This window comes from Schistocerca cancellata, chromosome 6 (genome assembly GCF_023864275.1).
Source record: "Schistocerca cancellata isolate TAMUIC-IGC-003103 chromosome 6, iqSchCanc2.1, whole genome shotgun sequence".
Taxonomy (NCBI): Eukaryota; Metazoa; Arthropoda; class Insecta; order Orthoptera; family Acrididae; genus Schistocerca; species Schistocerca cancellata.
In genome coordinates this window covers 366,337,648-366,361,509 of record NC_064631.1, presented here as the reverse complement: position 1 = coordinate 366,361,509, position 23,862 = coordinate 366,337,648, and the positions used below count along the sequence as shown (strand labels likewise).

At 43.1% G+C, this 23,862-nt stretch overlaps 1 protein-coding gene across 1 annotated transcript in view; it reads right to left on the bottom strand.

The window, feature by feature from the left end:
* Positions 1–23,862, bottom strand: part of LOC126190917 (uncharacterized) — a 481,361-nt gene that overhangs the window by 196,377 nt on the left and 261,122 nt on the right. The window contains exon 3 of the mRNA XM_049931547.1: positions 2,688–2,791. Coding sequence (XP_049787504.1) covers positions 2,688–2,791 — 104 coding nt within the window. The remainder of the gene's footprint in view (positions 1–2,687; positions 2,792–23,862) is intronic.

Here is a 23,862-nt window from a genome sequence, read left to right as displayed (position 1 = left end):
TCCTCTGTGAAACAGCTTTGGAAAAAGGTGTTTAGTATTTCAGCTTTACGCGTGTCATCCTCTGATTCAATGCCATCGTCATCCCGGAGTGTCTGGATATGATGTTTCGAGCCACTTACTGATTTAATGTAAGACCAGAACTTTCTAGTATTTTCTGTCAAGTCGGTACATAGAATTTTACTTTCGAATTCACTGAACGCTTCACGCATAGCCCTCCTTACGCTAACTTTGACATCGTTTAGCTTCTGAGTGTCTGAGAGCTTTTGGCTGCGTTTAAACTTGCAGTGGAGCTCTCTTTGCTTTCGCAGTAGTTTCCTAACATTTTTGTTGAACCACGGTTGGTTTTTCCCGTCCCTCACAGTTTTACTCGGCACGTACCTGTCTAAAACGCATTTTACGATTACCTTGAACTTTTTCCATAAACACTCAACATTGTCAGTGTCGGAACAGAAATTTTCGTTTTGATCTGTTAGGTAGTCTGAAATCTGCCTTCTATTACTCTTGCTAAACAGATAAACCTTCCTCCCTTTTTTTATATTCCTATTTACTTCCATATTCAGGGATGCTGCCACGCCCTTATGATCACTGATTCCCTGTTCTGCGCTCACAGAGTCGAAAAGTTCGGGTTTGTTTGTTATCAGTAGGTACAAGATGTTATTTCCGCGAGTCGGTTCTCTGTTTAATTGCTCGAGGTAATTTTCGGATAGTGCACTCAGTACAATGTCACTCGATGCTCTGTCCCTACCACCCGTCCTAAACATCTGAGTGTCCCAGTCTATATCTGGTAAATTGAAATCTCCACCTAAGACTATAACATGCTGAGAAAATTTATATGAAACGTATTATAGATTTTCTCTCAGTTGTTCTGCCACTAATGCTGCTGAGTCGGGAGGTCGGTAAAAGGAGCCAATTATTAACCTAGTTCGGTTGTTGAATGTAACCTCCACCCATAATAATTCACAGGAACTATCCACTTCTACTTCACTACAGGATAAACTACTACTAACAGCGAAAAACACGCCACCACCGGTTGCATGTAATCTATCCTTTCTAAACACCGTCTGTACCTTTGTAAAAATTTCGGCAGAATTTATCTCTGGCTTCAGCCAGCTTTCCGTACCTATAACGATTTCAGCTTCAGTGCTTTCTATCAGCGCTTGAAGTTCCGGTACTTTACCAATGCAGCTTCGACAGTTTACAATTACAATACCAATTGCTGCTTGGTCCCCGCATGTCCTGATTTTTCCCTGCACCCTTTGAGGCTGTTGCCCTTTCTGTACTTGCCCGAGGCCATCTAACCTAAAAAACCGCCCAGTCCACGTAACACAACCCCTGCTACCCGTGTAGCCGTTCGTTAAATAAAAAAATAAATAAAAAAACACTGATTTCCTAACCCTCTTGCACTGGTGAGAAATGATAATGAAATGAAACTTGCATTTCTTTTAATTGATGAGCTGAAGGACAGTGGACAAGTAAGTCCAAAACATGATATTTACTACGACTGATGCAGCCTTACGATGAATGCCGTTTCCGGAAGAACATTATATTGACATCATTTTATATTTAGTGACTATTTTATTTACTGGTTAAACATGCAAACACTGGATGTCAATGAATTCTACTTATTTTGCTATTCACTGAAGCATCAATGTCTGGTAGCACTTTCCGAGCACGGTTGATTCGAAGATTAGCTTTTAAGTTGTAGCCCGTGAGTGAACTTCTGTGGGTAGATTTCATTCTGTTCACTGCGGAAGACAGTTGCTCATACTAGTTATCTAGGTCCAAATGTCGATGTAATCGTAGCTGAAACTTGTGAAGTTGTGGAAATTTATGGGCCTACAAGATTTATTTTACTACGAAATTTATCATGTAACTGGCTATCACACTGTAGGTCTATTAGTTATAAATGTACTAGCCATGCTGCACTGACGTCTTGCAAACTGATGTTGGTGTGTGACCTTTGCTCTGACGTACCTAAGCCGGCCATGATCCTGCTTTTCGGTGGTTTACAAAGAGCAGCTCTCCAGTTTAAGCACTGCGTCATTACGGCGAACGTAACACCCAGCATACCTCTGACGACATCGTGCAGTTTGCACTTGTTCTGCGCTACATAATGACGTCTAACCGCCCCGTTCCACCGCGAGTGCTCACTACTTGGGCGGCGAGCGAGAATGAGTGCTCACGCTCTCCTAGCCGCCTCCTTAACAGGTCTCTTGTAGACAATTCTGATTTTTAAAAAATGAATATAATCACTACGTCGGTTTTTGCTGGGTTTTGGGAGAAAATATACTCTTCCGTGCATATTCGTTCTAGATTTATTAGAACTCCCAGTTGGGGACACTAGTCATGGTGGAATGAATTTGTGCTATGGTGACTCAGTGACTAGCGCTCGCGATTTGCTTCCTTACTCGTTGTTTCAGTCGTTCACAACCCTAGAAATCCTACTCAGTCCGGTTTAATATACGAAAAGAACTCAGATATTCATCAGGGATATTTCGATCGCGTGTCTCACAGTCACATATGGTCCTACGTTGATAATTAACGCCGCATTCATTCAGTCCAAGGTAGTATATTTTCTCCTTGATACATCAGAGTGTATCGACGAATCACCTACTGAACTGACCGGTGTAAACTGCGGACAGTAGCAGAGGCTGCAGTCAGGTATGTATAGCGGGCTGCATACTCACGGTCTGCGCAGGCGTACGTGACGTGCAGTCTACCGGGCCCCCACGTGCTGGAGTCCGGGCAGTCCTCCGGCAGAAGGAAGCTGCACGTGTTGCGGCCAGAGCACCTGTAGACGTCGTACGAGCACATTAACATCAACTTCGTGAGAAGTAAAATACACAAACACCATTCCTAAAATACCGGGTGATCAAAAAGTCAGTATAAATTTGAAAACATAATAAACCATAGAATACTGTAGATAGAGAGGTAAAATTGACACACATGCTTGGAATGACATGGGGCTTTATTAGAAAAAAAAAACAAAGTTCACAAAATGTCCGACAGATGGCGCTGGACAGCAAACCGTCAGTGACTGCGCATGACAATCGTGTATAAAAGGAGCTGTAATGAGAGAGAGAATCAGATGCGCCAGCAGTCGCAGCATGTTGACGTTACCTGAAAAGGCGCTTTTAGTGAAGCTGTATTATCAGAATGGGGAATGTGCTAGTTCAGCATTACGATCCTATCGCCATAGGAAGGGGATTCGAACGGGTAAAGGTCCGTTGGCAAATGCAGCTGTGGCGAGAATGATTTCAAAGTTCGAAGCCACGGGTTGTTTAGACGATAGACCCCGTAGTGGCCGACCGAGCACAAGGCGTAATACTGCTGAGACAGTTAAGGAAGAAATGGAGACTGTAGCTGGTTCGTCTATGCACGGGGAAATCAGCGCTCGTGCAGTCGCACGTCGCACCGGCATTCCATAGACTACTGCTTGGTTGGCACCGAGGCGTACCCTCCGATACTATCCGTACAAAATCCATCGGCATCATGAACTGTTACCTGGCGATTTAGTGAAGCGGAGGGCATTTGCGGTGTGGGCGTTTCAAAAGATGGTGGAAGATGACGATTGGTTGAGTAATGTGTTGTGAACCGACGAAGCTCATTTCACGCTCCGAGGGTCTGTCAACGCCCACAACTGCAGAATTTGGGCTACCGAAAATCCTAGAACTGTCGAGGAAACTCCATTGCACGACGAGAAAGCCACGGTATGGGTTGGATTTACCACATCTACCGTTATCGGGCCTTTTTTCTTCGAGGAAATGCGTGATTCTGGTTTTGTAACTGCTACCGTGACGGGTGAGAGGTACGCCGATATGTTACAGAATCGCATCATCCCCAGCCTGGCTTATAAATACCTGCTAGAACATACGATGTTTATGCAGGATGGCGCTCCACCCCATATTGCTAGACATGTGAAAGATCTCTTGCGCGCGTCATTTGGTGATGATCGTGTGCTCAGCCGCCACTTTCGTCATGCTTGGCCTCCCATGTCCCCAGACCTCAGTCCGTGCGATTACTGGCTTTGGGGTTACCTGAAGTCGCAAGTGTATCGTGATCGACCGACATCTCTAGGGATGCTGAAAGACAACATCCGACGTCAATGCCTCACCATAACTCCGGATATGCTTTACAGTGCTGTTCACAACATTATTCCTCGACTACAGCTATCGTTGTGGAATGATGGTGGACATATTGAGCATTTCCTGTAAAGGACATCATCTTTTCTTTGTCTTACTTTGTTATGCTAATTATTGCTATTCTGATCAGATGAAGCACCATCTGTCGGAAATTTTTTGAACTTTTGTATTTTTTGGTTCTAATTAAACCCCATGTCATTCCAAGCATGTGTGTCAATTTGTACCTCTCTATCTACATTATTCCGTGATTTATTCAGTTTTCAAGTTTATAATGACTTTTTGAGCACCCGGTATGTAATCTCCACACAAGCAAGTGAGCAGATAGCCTGATGAGCGAAAACATTATGACCTCCTTATCAGCGTTCTGGTCCACCTTTGGAAGGCAGTACGCTAGTGATTCTGCGTGGTGTGGATTCAAGAAGTCCTTGGTACTTTTCCGGCTCTGTGCGAAACCAAATGTCTCCGAAAATGACACTAAATTCCCTTAAATTACAGGACAGTGGTTTGTGCGGCGTAAGTGATGACTATAAGCGTTTCGGATGCAAAAACAAAGCGAATTTGTAGGCCAAGGTACCTCGAAATACTGTAATATGGTTCTGGCTCTGTGCTGGAAGATGCCATCATGGTCGGGAAAGTAATGAAGCCTGGAGGGAAGTATAGGGTGTTTACAAATTAGTTATACATAAGTAAAATTTGTGAAGAAATAAATAATTTGCACAAAAGGTTTGATACAGCACTGAATGCAGTATATCTTCAAGTTTTATTTACAAATGATCAATGTTGCTACCTTTTGTGACACGACAAATGTCCCATCTGCAATCAAATTCCTGCCAAATCCTATGAAACAAGTCTTGATGTATATACCATCTGCTTGTCGCAGTTCGTGAAGTTTCCGCAAGTGGAGGAACAAATACTCTGTTTATTGTAATCCCATAAACCAAAGTCCATTGGGGTTCAGTGAGGTGGTCGTGGTGGCGGTGGTCTACCGGTTCTAGCGCTGCAGTCCGGAACCGCGGGACTGCTACGGTCGCAGGTTCGAATCCTGCCTCGGGAATGGGTGTGTGTGATGTCCTTAGGTTAGTTAGGTTTAAGTAGTTCTAAGTTCTAGGGGACTTATGACCTAAGATGTTGAGTCCCATAGTGCTCAGAGCCATTTGAACCATTTTTTGGTGGTCGTGGTGGCCAGCATATTGTTTCACCATGTCCAATTCAAGTTGGCATGTTCCTAAGGAAATACGTGAGACCTTCACGATTAATGTGGCAGCACGCCATCTTGCTGAGAAATAAATTTTGTGCACGTATCACGTTGTAACGGAGCACGTCCAAATATGGTAGGCCACTTACAGCTGACTCGGCAAAAAAAAAAAGGATCGTAAATCGTGTTACAGCTTACAGTGCAAAAAAACATCTACCTTAGGCGAGTCCCGTACATGTTCGATTATGTCATGTGATTTCTGCTCACCCCATAACTCAGTATTACGCCAGTTCACTCTACCTCAGGTAAGAAATATGGCTTCGTCACTGGCTACTATACTACGCACGCTCTGCACCGTGATACGACTCCGTGATGACTGTTGGAACAAATCATTTGCGCATGCCGCCTAGCGGGAACATCGGGAACTAACAGTGTTCCGCCAAATTAAACCTGAAGAGGCACTGCATTCAGTGCAGCATCAAACTTTTCTATAAATTGTTTATTGGCTCTGAGCACTATGGGACTTAATATCTGTGGTCATCAGTCCCCTAGAACTTAGAACTACTTAAACCTAACTAACCTAAGGACATCACACACATCCATGCCCGAGGCAGGATTCGAACCTGCGACCGTAGCAGTCCCCCGGTTCCGGACGGAGCGCCTAGAACCGCTAGACCACCGCGGCCGGCAATTATTTATTATTTTACAATTAAAGATTACTTTTATATAAGTAATTTATAGACATCCTGTATGTGGTTCAATAATAATAATGTTCATATAGTCCGTGGTGCCGTCTATTGCTGCCATACAACCCATAGAAGCACAGGTTGATATCCACACAGGATAATCCGGCCCGCTAGCCTCTTTCTGTAGCCCAGAGTCCGATTTGAGAAATCGTTCGCCTGGATGACAGTGTAACCGCACTCGACCATCGACATGGTGTATCAAGAAATGTGATTCACGACACGTTTACACTGACCCAGTGTGCAATTTCGTTGATGCTATGCTCTGAACACTTGCATCTGCATCAGCACTGTATCCTGCCATCAGATCACTCAAAGATCACGTCCTATCTCGCTTAACGGAGCTAGCAAGCCTCCGACCTGTAAGTTCTGTGATGGGGCGCAGACGTCCAACAACTTGTCACCTACGCGCCGCTTCATCGCTCTTCAACCGCACAGCATAAAAGTTCACGATAGTAGTACGTGCACAGGCGACCACCTTCGCCTTTTCCGAAATCCTCGTTACCGAGTGTTGGGCAATAACCACTTGCCCTTTCTCAAAGTCACTAGGTTTCCCCATTTGCGTCCAGTAACGTGACAAGGATGACTAGCTATATCTTACACCACGATCGGAGTGGAGACGCTTTTACTATTCCAAGATAATCGGTTTCGACGGCCCTACGCTGTCATCATCTAATATTATGAAACTTGTTATAAAATTACCATTTTACATTACATGAATTCCGATCATAAAAGGCACTTCTCACATTTATATGTCTTGCTAAAAATCGAAATGCGTAATTAATAAAATACACACAGATGGCAAATTGAGGACAGATGGTAAAATCTTCGTATCGTCCATGAATGTTGGTGCTGAACGTGATTCGCACTCACAAGTTTGCCGCACAGAACGGTGTTGGATTTTTATCAGGACATATGTATTTGGGGAGTGCCTTTCATGCTTTGACTTCATGAACTGCAACATGCGAGTTTTACGCTGAAGAGCGAAAAAAATTTATACACCTACCTAATATCGTGTAGAGTCCCCGCGTGCACGCAGAAGTGCCGCAACACGACGTGGCATGAACTCGACTAATGTCTGAAGTAGTGCCGGAAGGAACTGACACCATGAATCCGGCAGCGCTGTCCACAAATCCGTAAGAGTACGTTGCAGGGCATCCCAGATGTGGTAACTAATGTTCATGTCTGGGGACTTTAGTGGGCAGCGAAAGTGTTTCCTGGAGCCACTGTATAGCAATTCTGGACCTGTGAGGTATCGCATTGTCCTGCTGGAATTTCCCAAGTACGTCGGAATGCACAATGGACATGAATGGATGCAGGTGAGCAGACAGGATGCTTACGTATGTGTCACCTGTTAGAGTCGTATTTAGACGTATCAGTTGTCTCAGATCACCCAATTGCACACGTCCCACACCATTACAGAGCCTCCACCAGCTTGAACACTCCCCTACTAACATGCAGGGTTCGTGGGTTCATGAGGTTGTCTCCATACCCGTGCACGCCGATCCGCTAGATACAATTTGAAACGAGAGTTGTCCGACCAGGAAACATGTTTCTAGTCATCAACAGTTCAATGTCGGTTTTGACGGGCCCAGGCGAGGCGTTAAGCTTTGTGTCGTGCAGTCAACAAGGGTACACGAGTGGGCGTTCGGCTCCGAAAGCCCATATCGATGACTTTTCGTTGAATGGTTCGCACGCTGTCATTTACTGATGACCCAGCATTGAAATCCGCAGCAATCTGCGGAAAGATTGCACTTCCGTCACGACGAACTATTCTCTTCAGTCATCGTTCTTGCAGGATCTTTTTCCGGCCGCAGCGATGTCGGAGATTTGTTGTTTTACCGGATTCCTGATATTCACGGTGCACTCGTGAAATGGTCGTACGGGAAAATCCCCACTTCATCGCTACCTAGGAGATGCTGTGCCCCATCGCTCGTGCGCCGACTATAGAACCAATTTCAAACTCATTCAAATCTCGATAACCTGCCATTGTAGCGGCAGTAACCGATCCAACAACTGCGCCGGACCCTCGTTGTCTTATACAGGGTGGTCCATTGATCGTGACCAGGCAAAACATCTCACGAAATAAGCACCAAACGAAAAAAAATACAAAGAACGAAACTCGTCTAGCTTCAAGGGGGAAACCAGATGGCGCTATGGTTGGCCCGCTAGATGGCGCTGCCATAGGTCAAACGGATATCAACTGCGTTTTTTTTTTAATAGGAAACCCTATTTTTTATTACATATTCGTGTAGCACGTAAAGTAATATGAATGTTTTAGTTGGACCACTTTGTCCGCTTTCTGATAGATGGCGCTGTAATAGTCATAAACACATGGCTCACGATTTTAGACGAACAGTTGGTAACAGGTAGGTTTTTTTAAATTAACATACAGAACGTAGGTACGTTTGAACCTTTTATTCCGGTTGTTCCAATGTGATACATGTACCTTTGAGAACATATCATTTCTGAGAACGCATGCTGTTACAGCGTGATTACCTGTAAAACCACATTAATGCAATAAATGCTCAAAACGATGTCCCTCAACCTCATTGCATTTGGCAATACGTGTAACGACATTCCTCTCAACAGTGAGTCGTTCGCCTTCCGTAATGTTCGCACATGCATTGACAGTGCACTGACGTATGTTGTCAGGCGTTGTCGGTGGATCACGATAGCAAATATTCTTCAACTTTCCCCACAGAAAGAAATCCGGGGACGTCAGATCCGGTGAACGTGCGGGCCTTGGTATGGTGCTTCGACGACCAATCCACCTGTCATAAAATATGCTATTCAATATCGCTTCAACCGCACGCGGGCAATGTGCCGGACATCCATCATGTTGGAAGTACATCGTCATTCTGTCATGCAGTGAAACATCTTGTAGTAACATCGGTAGAACATTACGTAGGAAATCAGCATACGTTGCACCATTTAGATTGCCATCGATAAAATGGGAGCCAATTATCCTTCCTCCCATAATGCCGCACCATACATTAACCCACCAAGGTCGCTGATGTTCCGCTTGTCGCGGCCATCGTGGATTTTCCGTTGCCCAATAGTGCATATTATGCCGGTTTACGTTACCGCTGTTGGTGAATGACGCTTTTCCCCAGTGGCAGAACTGAACACGACGTTCAAAGTCGTCGCCATGCAATTCATGGTGCATAGAAATATGGTACAGGTGCAATCGATGTTGATGTAGCATTCTCAACACCGACGTTTTTGAGATTCCCGATTCTCGCACAATTTGCCTGCAACTGTTGTGCGGATTAGCCGCAACAGCAGCTAAAACACCTACTAGGGCATCATCATTTGTTGCAGGTCGTGGTTGACGTTTCACATATGGCTGAACACTTCCTGTTTCCTTAAATAACGTAACTATCCGGCGAACGGTCCGGACACTTGGATGATGTCGTCCAGGATACCGAGCAGCATACATAGCACACGCGCGTGGGGCATTGGGATCACAATAGCCATACATCAACACGATATCGACCTTTTCCGCAATTGGTAAACGGTCCATTTTATCACGGGTAACGTATCACGAAACAAATACCGTCCACACTGGCGGAATGTTACGTGATACCACGTACTTATACGTTTGTGATTATTACAGCGCCATGTATCACAAAGCGAAAAAAAATGGTCCAACTAAAATATTCATATTTCTTTACGTACTACACGAATATGTGATAAAAAGTGGGGGTTCCTATTTAAAAAGCGCAGTTGATACCCGTTTGATCTATGGCAGCGCTATGTAGCGGGCCAACTATAGCGCCATCTGGTTTCCCCCTTCAAGCTAGACGAGTTTCGTTCTTTGTAGTTTTTTCGTTTGATGCTTATTTCGTGAGATAATTGGCCCGGTCACTATCAGTGGACTACCCTGTTCCCAATGACCGCAACGCCGTATTCTTCCTGTTTACATATCTCTGTTGCAACTAGTCATTTGGAACAATAAGTGTGTCTTCACTGCGATTGCGGCGTACGAAGTGTATTCAAAAATGGTTCAAATGGCTCTGAGCACTATGGGACTTAACTTCTGAGATAATCAGTCCCCTAGAACTTAGAACTACTTAAACCTAACTAACCTAAGGGCATCGCACACATCCATGCCCGAAGCAGGATTCGAACCTGCGACCTTAGCGGCCGCGCGGTTCCAGACTGTCGCGTCTAAAACCGCTGGGCTACCCCGGGCGGCGAAGTGTATTCATTTTCAATCATACCGTTAACCCCACGGCACAGTATGTGTACTCATATGTCTCTGCCTCTTTTATATACTTTTCGTATCGACCAACGCGCCCGCACCGCAGCCTGGTGGCTTTCAGTCTCATGGTGTGCAGTGGTCATAACGTTTTAGCTCGTCAGTGTAGCTAGCGCACAATGAGATGAGCAACGAACAGCGTGCCAACATAGGCGTTCACAAGTGAGGGCCTGAGAGACTACCTCCTTGAAACTAGGACACATACAGAATTCTCTGGCATTTATAAAAATATATAATAGTATGTGACGCAACAAGTTGTAAAGTGGCATTTACGAGGACAACAGGAAAAAGCACTGGATAACTTGGGTTCGTTAAGTTGTCGGCTATTCACAGTAAATCATACCATTTTCTTGGCAGAATTAGTGTTCCCAATGTATCCTTTGTCAATTTCTCATACAAATACCATCGAACTTCACGAAGGGACCGTTTCAACGCCAAGCGAGAGGTGATAATAGCTGCAGGATCCCTGCTCCATAAAGCCCGAATTTCCAAAAGGACATACTTTTTTCCGTCCGCTGCATATCTTAACATAACAGTTATTTCTTTTTCATTTGCAGGTAAAGAAGATCAATCAACCAATTCTGTAACTATATTCAGTTTTGCGTGGCAGAGTGATTATAGGATACAATGGAAAACAGGGACCGATCTATATTATAGATGTGTCAACTACATTTCATCAATGTGTCACACAAAGAAGAAATACCGTTTTCTGCTTCAGAGGACAGCAAAACAAATCGTGAAATTTCAAGGTTGGAAAAGTGTCCTCTTCAGAAGCTGCTATAGAGTGCAAAATGCAGAAACAGGTTACGGATTGTCCAGTTGATATGGCTACACAGTAACGTATCAAATGAAGATAAGGGGTGTCTTGGTTCATCCTAGACAGTTGAGAGGCAGTTTTACCAGCTGATCTGACGGTTGTCCTGGGGGATTCCTTATATTAATCTCTCTTCAGTCATACTTTACCCAAACAGTCCAAAAACATAGTTTTCGAAACAAATTTCGTACAAACCGCTATAATGGTAGTTAACATGACATGAAAATTCTGAAAGAAATCTGTTGATATTTTATAAATAAAAGAGTATTAGTATAGAGCAACAAAGTTGAAAAGGCTTTCTTTTTAATTTTATTTTCTGCTTCTCCACTATGAGCCGTATTAGTCAGATGTTTTTCTTGGTAATTACTTTTGTTGAGCCGGCCACGGTGGCCGAGCGGTTCTAGGCGTCTGGAACCGCGCGACTGCTACGGTCGCAGGTTCGAACCCTTCCTCGGGCATGGACGTGTGTGATGTCCTTAGGTTGGTTAGGTTTAAGTAGTTCTAAGTTCTAGGGGACTGATGACCTCAGATGTTAAGTCCCATAGTGCTCAGAGTCATTTGAACCATTTTTGAAAGTCGCTGCCCGGTTCCGGCATGCATGCATGCATCGTTCTTCTTAATGACACATGTACTGCAGTATCGTATCGTAGAATTAATAAATGTAACATGGAACAACTGTTGATAACATCTAATGCTATACGTGGACGAAAGGCCAATTAGCACTTGATTTATTTCATTATTGTTGTGTAGCAAATATACGTTGGGAACAAAAAAATATTGCACTCCTTAGCTGGTAAGTACTGTTAATACCTGAAAACCGCTACATTCTTAAATAGAAGTTCTGTAACGTACGACTTCTTATACTTGTATTTTCCCAGATCGTCAAGGAAATAATTAAAAACGTGGAGAGTAATGGACGAGAGGGCAAGAAACTGTCTCCTCTCATCAGCACAAAGAAGTAGTTCATTACAGAGAAACAATGAAAGTGACAGCAGTGAATTCCTCCACTGATTCCGGAGAAAGGGCTCTCTGAATTTGAATGCGGGTCCTGATTTGAGTACTTTTCCTTTCTCCGACGGCCCATCTTCCTGCCGGAGGAAAGTCACTTCGTTTCGATGGAGGTAGCTCTGATGAGACTTGGTTTCACTCTCCTACTGCTGTAGGAATAATGTTGCTCGTAGACTGTCAAACCCGTACCGTTGAAGTGTTCCAGAGTGGAGTGTGTGTTAGAGTGACGGATCTGTCACAAAGAATTCGCGTGAAATGTTATCTGGTAGCGTGAGCGTGAATTTAAGCTAACCCCCAGCGTTTGTATCATGCCATCGATAATCACAACTGGTAAATTTTATGCGAAATAGAAATGTGTAGTACATTTTTATAACCTTTAAAGAACTGTTTTTTTTCAATTAATTTAATTTATTTAACGGACTCTTTATTCCCAGGAAGTAAGAGTGCTGTCGACAGGAGATCTACAGTTCATTCCATATCTGTAGATTTCCTGAAGATTATAGCATCGTTCCTCACAAGTTGCTTCTAATTGAGTTGCTCCACTATCGAGTATCATCTTAGCTGTCCGACTGGATTCGTAGTTTCCTGTCAGGAAGATCACAGTTCGTAAAAATTGTTGGAAAGTCACCGATTGAAACAGAAGTGATATCTGGCTTTTCCCAAGGATGTGTTATAGGATCTTTGCTGCTCATAATCCATACAAACGATTGAGAGGGGAATCTGAGCAGTTCTTTGAGATTGTTTGCAGATGATATTGTCGTTTACTGTCTACTAAAATTATTAGAAAATACAACGAATTGCAAAATTAATTAAACAACATATCTGCACTGGATACAAAGTCGCATTTGGTCTTGAATAATAAAAAGTGTGTGGTCCTCCACATCAGTAATAAAAAATTTAATTAAACTCCTGTTACACGATGCAACGCACAAAAGTGGGCTATCCAGGTTCGAGTACCGATTCTGTATAAATTTTCATCTGTTACCGTTGATGCTCCCAAATGCGGCTAACGTCAATGACACCATTAAACATCACACAAAGACTATCGATTCAACTCACATTCTTAGTGATCTACAGTTATGCTTGAATCTGAACTACCAGAAAGACAATTTTGCGGGGAAGGTATTTTGTTGGATGAACGCTTGGAAGATGCAATAAATCTACTAGAGAGACTGCCTGCACTAGGGTTCTCTGTCCCCTTCTGGAGTTTTGGCGTGCGGTATAAGATCCTTACCGGATAGGATGATGGACAGTATCGAAAAAGTTCAAAGAAAGGAAGCTAGTTTTGTATCATCTCAAAATAGGGGAGGCACTGTCAAACGCATGGTAAGCGAGTTGGCGCAGTAAGCTTTCAACCAATGGCATTTTTCGTTGTGGCGAGATATTTTCTCGAAATTACAATCACCAACTTTTTCCTCGGCATGCCAAAACATTTTACTGACATGCCGCTACATAGGAACGATATTGTGATAAAATCAAGGAAATCCCGAGTTCACAGTATGGCTATCGAGAAGAGAGACAGTGCGTTGTTAGTGATTACAGTGCTGCATTGTGACAGTATCGCGACTGAAGGTCGGAGGAGAGACCTGACGTCATTAAATGGCTTAAGAAGATGATAATGAAATACGAAAACAGTGGTGAACTAGATGTGGCGCCTGGAAGAGCAAGGCATCCATCCTGATGGAAGTTATAGATAAGGTTTCTGCTGCCGAAACTGACCACATAGTATTTGCTCTAGGTAGTGCTAGTGATCGTGCAATGTCACGAAAATTATCTATCCCATTCTTAAAAGTACGAAAAGTTTTACTATTATTTTAAAATGATTCACATACAAGATCTAGATGGTGCAGCAACTAAAGCCTCATGATCCGCAGCAACGTTCGGAATTTGCTGTTCGGTGCGTGACACGCATGGACGTTGATGTGGCCGGAAAATATTCTACGAAGTGCGGAGGCGAATTTTATACTACAGGGTGCAATGAATATCAGAACTACCGAATTTTGTTTTCTGTTAAACAGCGTGTTGTGCACGATGTGTCACTGACAACGTAGTGTAGATTAACAAGTTCATTTATTGGCGGTCCGTTCTTCTTTGAAGATAATTCTCTCACAGTGCCTGTAAAGCGTACCATGACGTATGCACATTATCGATACGTCCTTGTACATCATGTGATTCCTTCTTTGGAAGAGCGCAACTGTGTGGAAACCACTGTTTTCATACAATATAGTTAATAATAATATCTTTCTCACTTCTTTGCTCTTTTCTGTTCACGTCTCGTTCCTAACCCATTATATCGACAATAGTGATATATTTATGCCTTAGGAAACATCTTATGAAAGTATTTATCTGGAGCTAAACCTTATACGTATCTGATATAACACAGGCCAGAAGAGAATAAAAGGTCTTGAAACATTGTGCTACGCAGAAAGCTGAAGATTTGATAGGTAGGTCGGATATGTAACGAAGAGTAATTAAACCGAATTGAGGAGAAAAAATGACACACAATGTAAGGAAAAGAAGGTACCGGTTGGTAGGACACATTCTGAGGCATCAAGGCTTCATCCGTCTGGTAATGGAGAGAATGGAGAGGGATAAAAATTGTAGAGGCTTGAATAGAATAAGCTGGTTGAAACTTTTGTAGACTGTAGTCGTTATGGAGAGATGAAGAGACTTACACAGGATAAACCAGCGAGGAGAGCTGCAGTAGTTTTCGGACTGACGACCACAACAAAACAACGAAGACGTCGATGAAGACGATCACAACATCAACAGGACCACAGATATAAAGAACTACTGTAGAAGGACGGTAGACTATAAATCGCTTGAACACTTCAGGAAAAGCGTGGAAAATGTACATCGAGAAGGACGGACAATAACTTCAAAAATGGCTCTGAGCACTATGGGACTTAACATCTTAGGCCATCAGTCCCCTAGAACTTAGAACTACTTAAACCTAACTAACCTAAGGACATCACACACATCCATGCCCGAGGCAGGATTCGAACCTGCGACCGTAGCAGTCCCGCGGTTCCGGACTGCAGCGCCTAGAACCGCAAGACCACCGCGGCCGGCGGACAATAACTTCAATCCCGCTCTTAACGACTTCACGTTCCTCGCCTTAACCAGTCCCCTAGCTTCTTCCGTTGCAAAAAGTTTTAAAAATAGGAACTGACGAGTCATCGGAAAAGAAATATCTCTTTCTCAGTAACAATTCAGCCTGTCACAACTCTGCTGTCTGCATGAATAAATGGAGACTGCTGAAGCAAGTTTTCCACCCGCACTTCGCGTTAAATATTTCTCACAACGGGCGCAGTATTAAGTGGTGCGTAAAAAGAAGAATAAAACAAGGGAAGAGGGGAAACCCGTAGGCGGTGAGCAATGACGCATGAACGAACACGATTACACACAGAATACGCAACCGTTCTACGTTCTCGGGAGCATTACCGACGTTCCTGAGAATCCTGTGAACTTTTCAGAATTTATGCTGTACTCACATTTTTCGTCCCTTTGCTTTTACCGTCAACAACCGCAGCGCTGTGCCCTGCCAAGCGTACGCTCTCTGCAGCCTTCTGCATAACTCACTGGGAACAGGCGCAGACACACTGTGACGTCACGCCGCACTGCTGCATGCAGTTCTGGCTCGTTGGCTTGCGCCCGTTTGGGCGCTCAGTTCGCGAATAACAAATGGAGAGACGCAGGAAAGGCACGTCTTCTGAAGCGTGCTTCGCAGATTTCTCTCTCCCTTCTGCAGATAAGCCCTAACAGTGAAGTATATCACAATGGCAACAAAATTTGTTCACTGATTTATTGCAAATTAGCCAAAAGAATTCCTTGCTGTAATTTACTTGATGGATGCTAATTTTGGTGACTGTATATTTGTTATAGAGCTAATTTGAAGACCAAATCTTACACGTTATTAAAATTTCATGATATCTATTGGTTCTGTGTCGTATAGTGTCGTAACGTAGACGCCTGATAGCCAAAATTATCTTCCACCAGCAGTCGACATAACAGAATGTAGATGACAAGCCTGAGTTCCACCTACGTTAGGCTTCCGACGCTAGGCCCGATGCAACTAATATGAAAAATATTTTTTACCTCCTTAAAAAAACAAAAACAAAAAAAAACCACATAAGAAGTGACGTAAGTTACGGCAGTGAAGTGAAGTACTGTTTGTGTGTGTGTGTGTGTGTGTGTGTGTGTGTGTGTGTGTTTGGAATCAGCCGAGTACGACAGGTCGATGTGGAGACGTAATACAATGGTAGGAAGGAGCTATCGTGTTTCGACGTGCCCATGACCACACCATGAATGACATAGCTCTTTAGTTGCTGTAGCAATGTTGACTGCCCCACGTGACTACAAGCAATAGTGTACTACTTGTAACCATGTAACACGGCGTAAGAACAGTGGTGGTGAAAATATCCTAACCGACAGAAACTGGCGATTAGATTCATGTTTTGTCAATGACAACTGGTCTCGAACACGGCAGTAATCGCCGCTGTCAGTGAAATCAAGTCCTTCTCAACCAGTTGCCAAGGGAATACTGGGAAGGTAACTCCATGCAGTGGACGTTTGGAGTCGGATACCTTACAAAATGCCATTAGTCATTGCGGCACATCGAACTGCACGTCTTCAAATGGGCAAACAACACAGGAACCGTATCATAGCTGACTAGATCCGCGGTTTTAGCTCTGTCCAAATGATGCGAGATGCTGATTTCACCGACGGTCCAATGAGAAGGTTAAACATACACACACACACACACACACACACACATACACACACACATACACACACAGCGCCGAGGTTGGTAGTACATTTGTAAACAGGGAACACGAGACACAACCCGATCGTAATTTGTAAAGGACGTTGAAGGTTACCGTTTGTTGATAGTTTCTCTGAGACTACAGTACAGAGTTACTGTTCTCTCGAATTAGCCACTCAAGTAACATCTATTACAAATTATAAGTTACTTTTTGCAGTGTTGGTAAGTACTGACAATATAGATAAAGCTGAATTAGTATTTATTGTACTATAGTAAGGCATGCTTGCTAATAATACCTTTTCTTTCTTCCAGTTTCACAGTAATCCAATTAACGTTCTCAATTTAGCAATGATGAAATATGAAGAACATAGGTTCTAGCCGAAATCACCTACTTCTGCTGAGGACGTACATATGTGTTATTTAATACTGATTTCCTCGACATTCATTCGAATGATATCGACATTTCGTTTGAAATGGTGGATCCGTTAGAAGAAATAGGAAATAACTGTGGCGTTTCCTTGAGTTGTGGTTTGGACGACGCCAGGTGTGCTAGTAACAGTTCTGAAGAACAATATCTTGCCAGCCCAGAAAACACGTATTGCAACAGCTGTTTTCACCGGAGCAAACAAGCTAATAAGCACGAGCAAAACAGAATTCTGTCTGGTGTACCCGGCAGGTCTTTCAACTGGTCTCCACTGCAGCTACTTACGTGTCCCGAACCTTCCCCAATTAAGGAAAATTTTGTACCAGTGCTAAGGAGAGATGGAGATGCAATTCCGTGTAAAGTGCACGATCTCCACGCATGTCACGCTTAATACAAATTCTTCCTTCCCTGCGCCATTTTGCATACTGCATCAAGAACAATGCGCGCTCCACGCAAAATAATCCTCACTGAATAGCAGAGTTCTGCACTGCGGCTCTAACAAGACAGAGTTGTATACTGCATGCTCCAAGAACTAAAAAGTAATAACACAGCGTTTATAGGTAATATTCGCTACCTCGTGTTCTCTTCCGTTCCCTCTAGTATAAACGATTCTACCCATATGAAACCGAATTGTAGTGGATTTGATGCAAATGCTCATTCGTACGTGTTCGCTTCCATTCGCTCCATTGTAAACCAGGCTCTAGGTGCTTAAAAGGCAGGGCTGTACAAACCGCTGTTATAAGCTGATCTTAGCACGGCAGAAATGTGTAAATCAACATTTTTTTACAAAGTAATTGCAGTGCCTCTCAGCAGCTAAAATTTTGGCAGTGCATTTCTTTCGTTGTCTTCTTCCTGTGTAAAAAATTTCAGTGTAGGTTTCGACATGTCTTATTGGACCTGTTGATCCAGATGTGGTTCTGAGATTTTTTGGGTGTTTTTCGTAGCACGAATACGGCTCATTCATTCAGGCTACTTTTGAGCTCTCTTCCTCCCCGAATTGAGGCCGTTATCAAAGCTAGAGACAATGTTACGGGTGTTAGCTTGATGTCTTTTGGAGTTAGCTTATTTTTTGCCTGGTATGCATATTACCCCAGGAAAGGATTACAGAACACAACTCAAGTGTTTTGTGTAGTTATGGCATAGTCTGGATTTCATTTGTAGAAAGCGTAGGTACATGTAAAAGTTTTGGTACGTGAAAAATTGAAATTTCTGTTCTCGCCACCCTGAGCTCGTCGGTAACATTAGAAAAGTTCTTTTTCTAGAATAAAATGTTTCACCTTTTACTCTGTGTACATTTTGGTCAACAGTAATCTTTTAATTTCTTCCAAGATTAGTTTTTTTGTGTCACCATTTAAACTTTCAGATAACATTGCATTCAGCAGTTTCATCTCAGCAGTGTTCTTATCGCAGACTGAGCACATGCCATTCCTTGTATACCCAGAAGCTATATTGAATTTGGTGTTAAATACTGTTCTATGCATTTCATGTCAAAGTTCAGAATTTGGGTATTTCTTATGGAAAATTACATGCAATTTTTTCACCAAAAGTTCCTCTGGAAGATACAACCTCTTGGTCTTGTCTTTATTTTAATGACTTGAGAGCTATCCTTCAATGAATGACTGACCATAAGTTGTCATTCTTATTCCTTCCTTAATTTTCTATGGCTTATTTCTATGGTTATCCATTCCAACACGAGCAGATTTTTCCACTTTCAAAAGTTTCAGAACTGTCATTAATGATCGTCTTGTTACCCATATACTGCCATGAAGACTTTTCGGCATGTAAGAACTTCATGCACAGTGTCGTCACCTTTCACTCTTACTGTGTACTAGAAATTACACCCTGAAGTTGTCCTTCATCTTCATTCTCCCTTGCTATCATTCTGTGAAGTGGAAGTAATGTAAAGAAGGGGCCTGTCATATACAATGATTGTTCATTCCAGTCTACCATATCACAAAATTTTCGTATAACATTTGATTTTTTCTTCAGCAATTACTACCGCAAAACTAACCTAGTTGCAGTCTTTCCCTAGTTCATTGACTAAACCCTTAATTTCTTCATGACTGTACTCATTCAGCCTAGTACATGCCCTTTCTAACACTTTGGGAATCTGGAGGATTCTGTCTTTCATCCTCAAATGAAGTAGGCTACTCATCATTCAGTATAAATAACTAACTATTCAAACTGATTGAATCACAACACCTGAATTACTAAACATAATGTCTTGAACTAAAGAAATGGTTTTCAATAGTACCAGCAATGCACAATAAAGGAAAATGCTCTGTTTCTTGCTTCAATATTGTTTGTTAACCCACAAGGAATCTAAAATTAATACACTGCATTGGACAAAGCACATTTATTCCTTGTGTCGAGAGATATTGGCACGTACTTTCCCTGGATGCCTAATCTAAAATGAGTTATAGAACGTTGACTGTTTATACTACCACATTGGTCGATTAACGATATTAAACATCTCTTGGGATAAATAATTCATTTTTGAAAAGAAGTGGACACACCACGTTCTTTTCCTGTGCTCTTCATTAACAATCAAATTAAATTTATTTCTAAGGAAATTACTTTTTTTAGACATTTCAGTCCTATACTCCCTACAACCCACCAGAAATTTAAACAACCAAACAGCGAAGGATGGAGAAAGTATTAAAAAATAAATGACGTTTTCATTTATAATCCAGCGTATGGAGTGTGGTGATGCCGGTTCTGAAACTATAGTAGAGATTTTTAATAAAATGTCTGCACCATCTGAACGTACTTTATTTTAAATACCACAGCCGGTTTCGCTCCTAAGGTCATTCATTATCTAGTGATCATATGCCAGACGCCCTGCGAGAACACAGAACGACTCATTATTTTTATAACACCGAGTTTTATAATTCTACTAAGTAACGTATCAGAGTATTGTTTAGTGTGAAGAATGTTCTAGTACAATCTTCAGAAAATATTACAATTTCGAAAACTTATGTCTCTGACACTACCATTCTTTTTACTACTTTTCACACTTTTGTTTTCTTTGATGGATTTGCCATCGCATGAAATATTGGTTCCTACACTCAACATTCAAGACGGGAGCAGAGAGATAAGAGTGAATGAGAAGGTGCTACATTTACTTTCCCCAGTTAGTACTGTATGCTGTATGTTCTGGTTGTCAGTGTGTCACAAAGAACAACGCAGAGGAAATGATCCAACTACTGACGTGACTGGCACAGAACTTTGGATAACGTCGCACCACTGCGTTTCCCTTAGTATTCAAAATTTAAGGGTAGACAAATAGGGTCGACACACGGTAACTTCCCTGACACAGTACGTGAAATTCTACTGCGCAAGTACTTGGTACCGGTGACTGCCGGCGCTCTGTGTCATCAATAATGCACAGATACAGTTCTCCAGGGCAGCACAAGGAACGACTCTCCAAGGACAGCTCGTCCGTAAAAGGGATGCGCTCCGCCTCCCACCTAAGTCGGCGTACCAAAAATAGAACAAACGTATAATGATTCGAAGAGGCCGTGTCGACCAGCAGACAGACTTCTACATCTGCATCACTACTCTGCAAATCACGCTGTTTGGCAGAGAATTCATAAGAGCCATTTTCGGACTTTATCTCGTCCATTTACTCTTGATTAGCATATGGGAAAAATGAATACCTAAAGCTTTCCCTGTTAGCTCTGATTTCTCATATTTTACTATGGTGGTCAGTTCTTCCTGTGTAGGTAGGAGTCGACAAGATATTTTTGTGTTCGGAGGACAAAGTTGTTGATTGAAATTTTTTGAAAACGCTAAAAACGCCTCTAATTTAATGACTGCCATTTCCAACTCTCGTATTACGTTCGTGACACTCTTTTTCCTATTTCGCGATAATACGAAACGAGCTGCCGCTCTTTGATCTTTTTCCACGTCCTCCATCAACACTATATGGCAATGATCGCCTACCGTGCAGCATTACCCCAGGAAGAGGACGGAAAATCGTAATGTAAATAGTATCGTACAGGGTGTTTCAAAAATGACCGGTATATTTGAAACGGCAATAAAAACTAAACGAGCAGCGATAGAAATACACCGTTTGTTGCAATATGCTTGGGACAACAGTACATTTTCAGGCAGACAAACTTTCGAAATTACAGTAGTTACAATTTTCAACAACAGATGGCGCTGCGGTCTGGGAAACTCTATAGTACGATATTTTCCACATATCCACCATGTGTAGCAATAATATGGCGTACTCTCTGAATGAAATTACCCGAAACCTTTGACAACGTGTCTGGCGGAATGGCTTCACATGCAGATGAGATGTACTGCTTCAGCTGTTCAATTGTTTCTGGATTCTGGCGGTACACCTGGTCTTTCAAGTGTCCCCACAGAAAGACGTCACAGGGGTTCATGTCTGGCGAATAGGGAGGCCAATCCTCGCCGCCTCCTGTATGTTTCGGATAGCCCAAAGCAATCACACGATCATCGAAATATTCATTCAGGAAATTAAAGACGTCGGCCGTGCGATGTGGCCGGACACCATCTTGCATAAACCACGAGGTGTTCGCAGTGTCGTCTAAGGCAGTTTGTACCGCCACAAATTCACGAAGAATGTCCAGATAGCGTGATGCAGTAATCGTTTCGGATCTGAAAAATGGGCCAATGATTCCTTTGGAAGAAATGGCGGCCCAGACCAGTACTTTTTGAGGATGCAGGGACGATGGGACTGCAACATGGGGCTTTTCGGTTCCCCATATGCGCCAGTTCTGTTTATTGACGAAGCCGTCCCGGTAAAAATAAGCTTCGTCAGTAAACCAAATGCTGCCCACATGCATATCGCAGTCATCAATCCTGTGTACTATATCGTTAGCGAATGTCTCTCGTGCAGCAATGGTAGCGGCGCTGAGGGGTTGCCGCGTTTGAATTTTGTATGGATAGAGCTATAAACTCTGGCGCATGAGACGATACGTGGACGTTGGCGTCATTTGGACCGCAGCTGCAACACGGAGAACGGAAACCCGAGGCCGCTGTTGGATCACCTGCTGCACTAGCTGCGTGTTGCCCTCTGTGGTTGCCGTACGCGGTCGCCCTACCTTTCCAGCACGTTCATCCGTCACGTTCCCAGTCCGTTGAAATTTTTCAAACACATCCTTTATTGTATCGCTTTTCGGTCCTTTGGTTACATTAAACCTCCGTTGAAAACTTCGTCTTGTTGCAACAACACTGTGTTCTAGGCGGTGGAATTCCAACACCAGAAAAATCCTCTGTTCTAAGGAATAAACCATGTTGTCTACAGCACACTTGCACGTTGTGAACAGCACACACTTACAGCAGAAAGACGACGTACAGAATGGCGCACCCACAGACTGCGTTGTCTTCTATATCGTTCACATCACTTGCAGCGCCATCTGTTGTTGAAAATTGTAACTACTGTAATTTCGAAAGTTTGTCCGCCTGAAAATGTACTGTTGTCCCAAGCATATTGCAACAAACGGTGTATTTCTATCGCTGATCGTTTAGTTTTTATTGCCGTTTCAAATATACCGGTCATTTTTGAAACACCCTGTAAGTAGATTTGTCACATTTCCTGGTGATCTGTCAATAAAACGCGGTCTTCCGTTCGTCTTCCCCCCAACATTTTCCATGTGACAGTTCCAGTCAAAGATATCCGAAATTTTAATTTCTGTGTATTTAGTTGAATGGACAATCTTTAAATTTTTGTGATTTATCGTGTAATCTAAAGTTATTTAGAGTACCTCACACTTTTTATTGGTTAGAGACAATTTCCGCTTTTTGCAACATGTACACGACTGGCCATTAAAATTTCTACACCACGAAGATGACGTGCTACAGACGCGATATTTAACCGACAGGAAGAAGATGCTGTGATATGCAAACGATTAGCTTTTCAGAGCATTCACACAAGGCTGGCGCCGGCGGCGACACCTACAACGTGCTGACATGAGGAAAGTTTCCAACCGATTTCTCATACACAAATAGCAGTTGACCGGCGTTGCCTGGTGAAACGTTGTTGTGATGCCTCGTGTAAGGAGGAGAAATGCGTACCATCACGTTTCCGACTTTGATAAAGGTTGGATTGTAGCCTATCGCGATTGCGGTTTATCGTATCGCGACATTGCTGCTCGCGTTGGACTGTTAGCAGAATATGGAATCGGTGGGTTCAGGAGGGTAATACGGAACGCCGTGCTGGATCCCAACGGCCTCGTGTTACTAGCAGTCGAGATGACAGGCATCTTATCCGCATGGCTGTAACGTCTCGATCCCTGAGTCAACAGATGGGGACGTTTGCAAGACAACAACCATCTGCACGAACAGTTCGATGACATTTGCAGCAGCATGGACTATCAGCTCGGAGACCATGGCTGCGTTTACCCTTGACGCTGCATCACAGAAAGGAGCGCCTGCGATGGTGTACTCAACGACGCACCTGGGTGCACGAATGACAAAACGTCATTTTTTCGGATGATACCAGGTTCTGTGTAATGATGGTCGCATCCGTGTTTG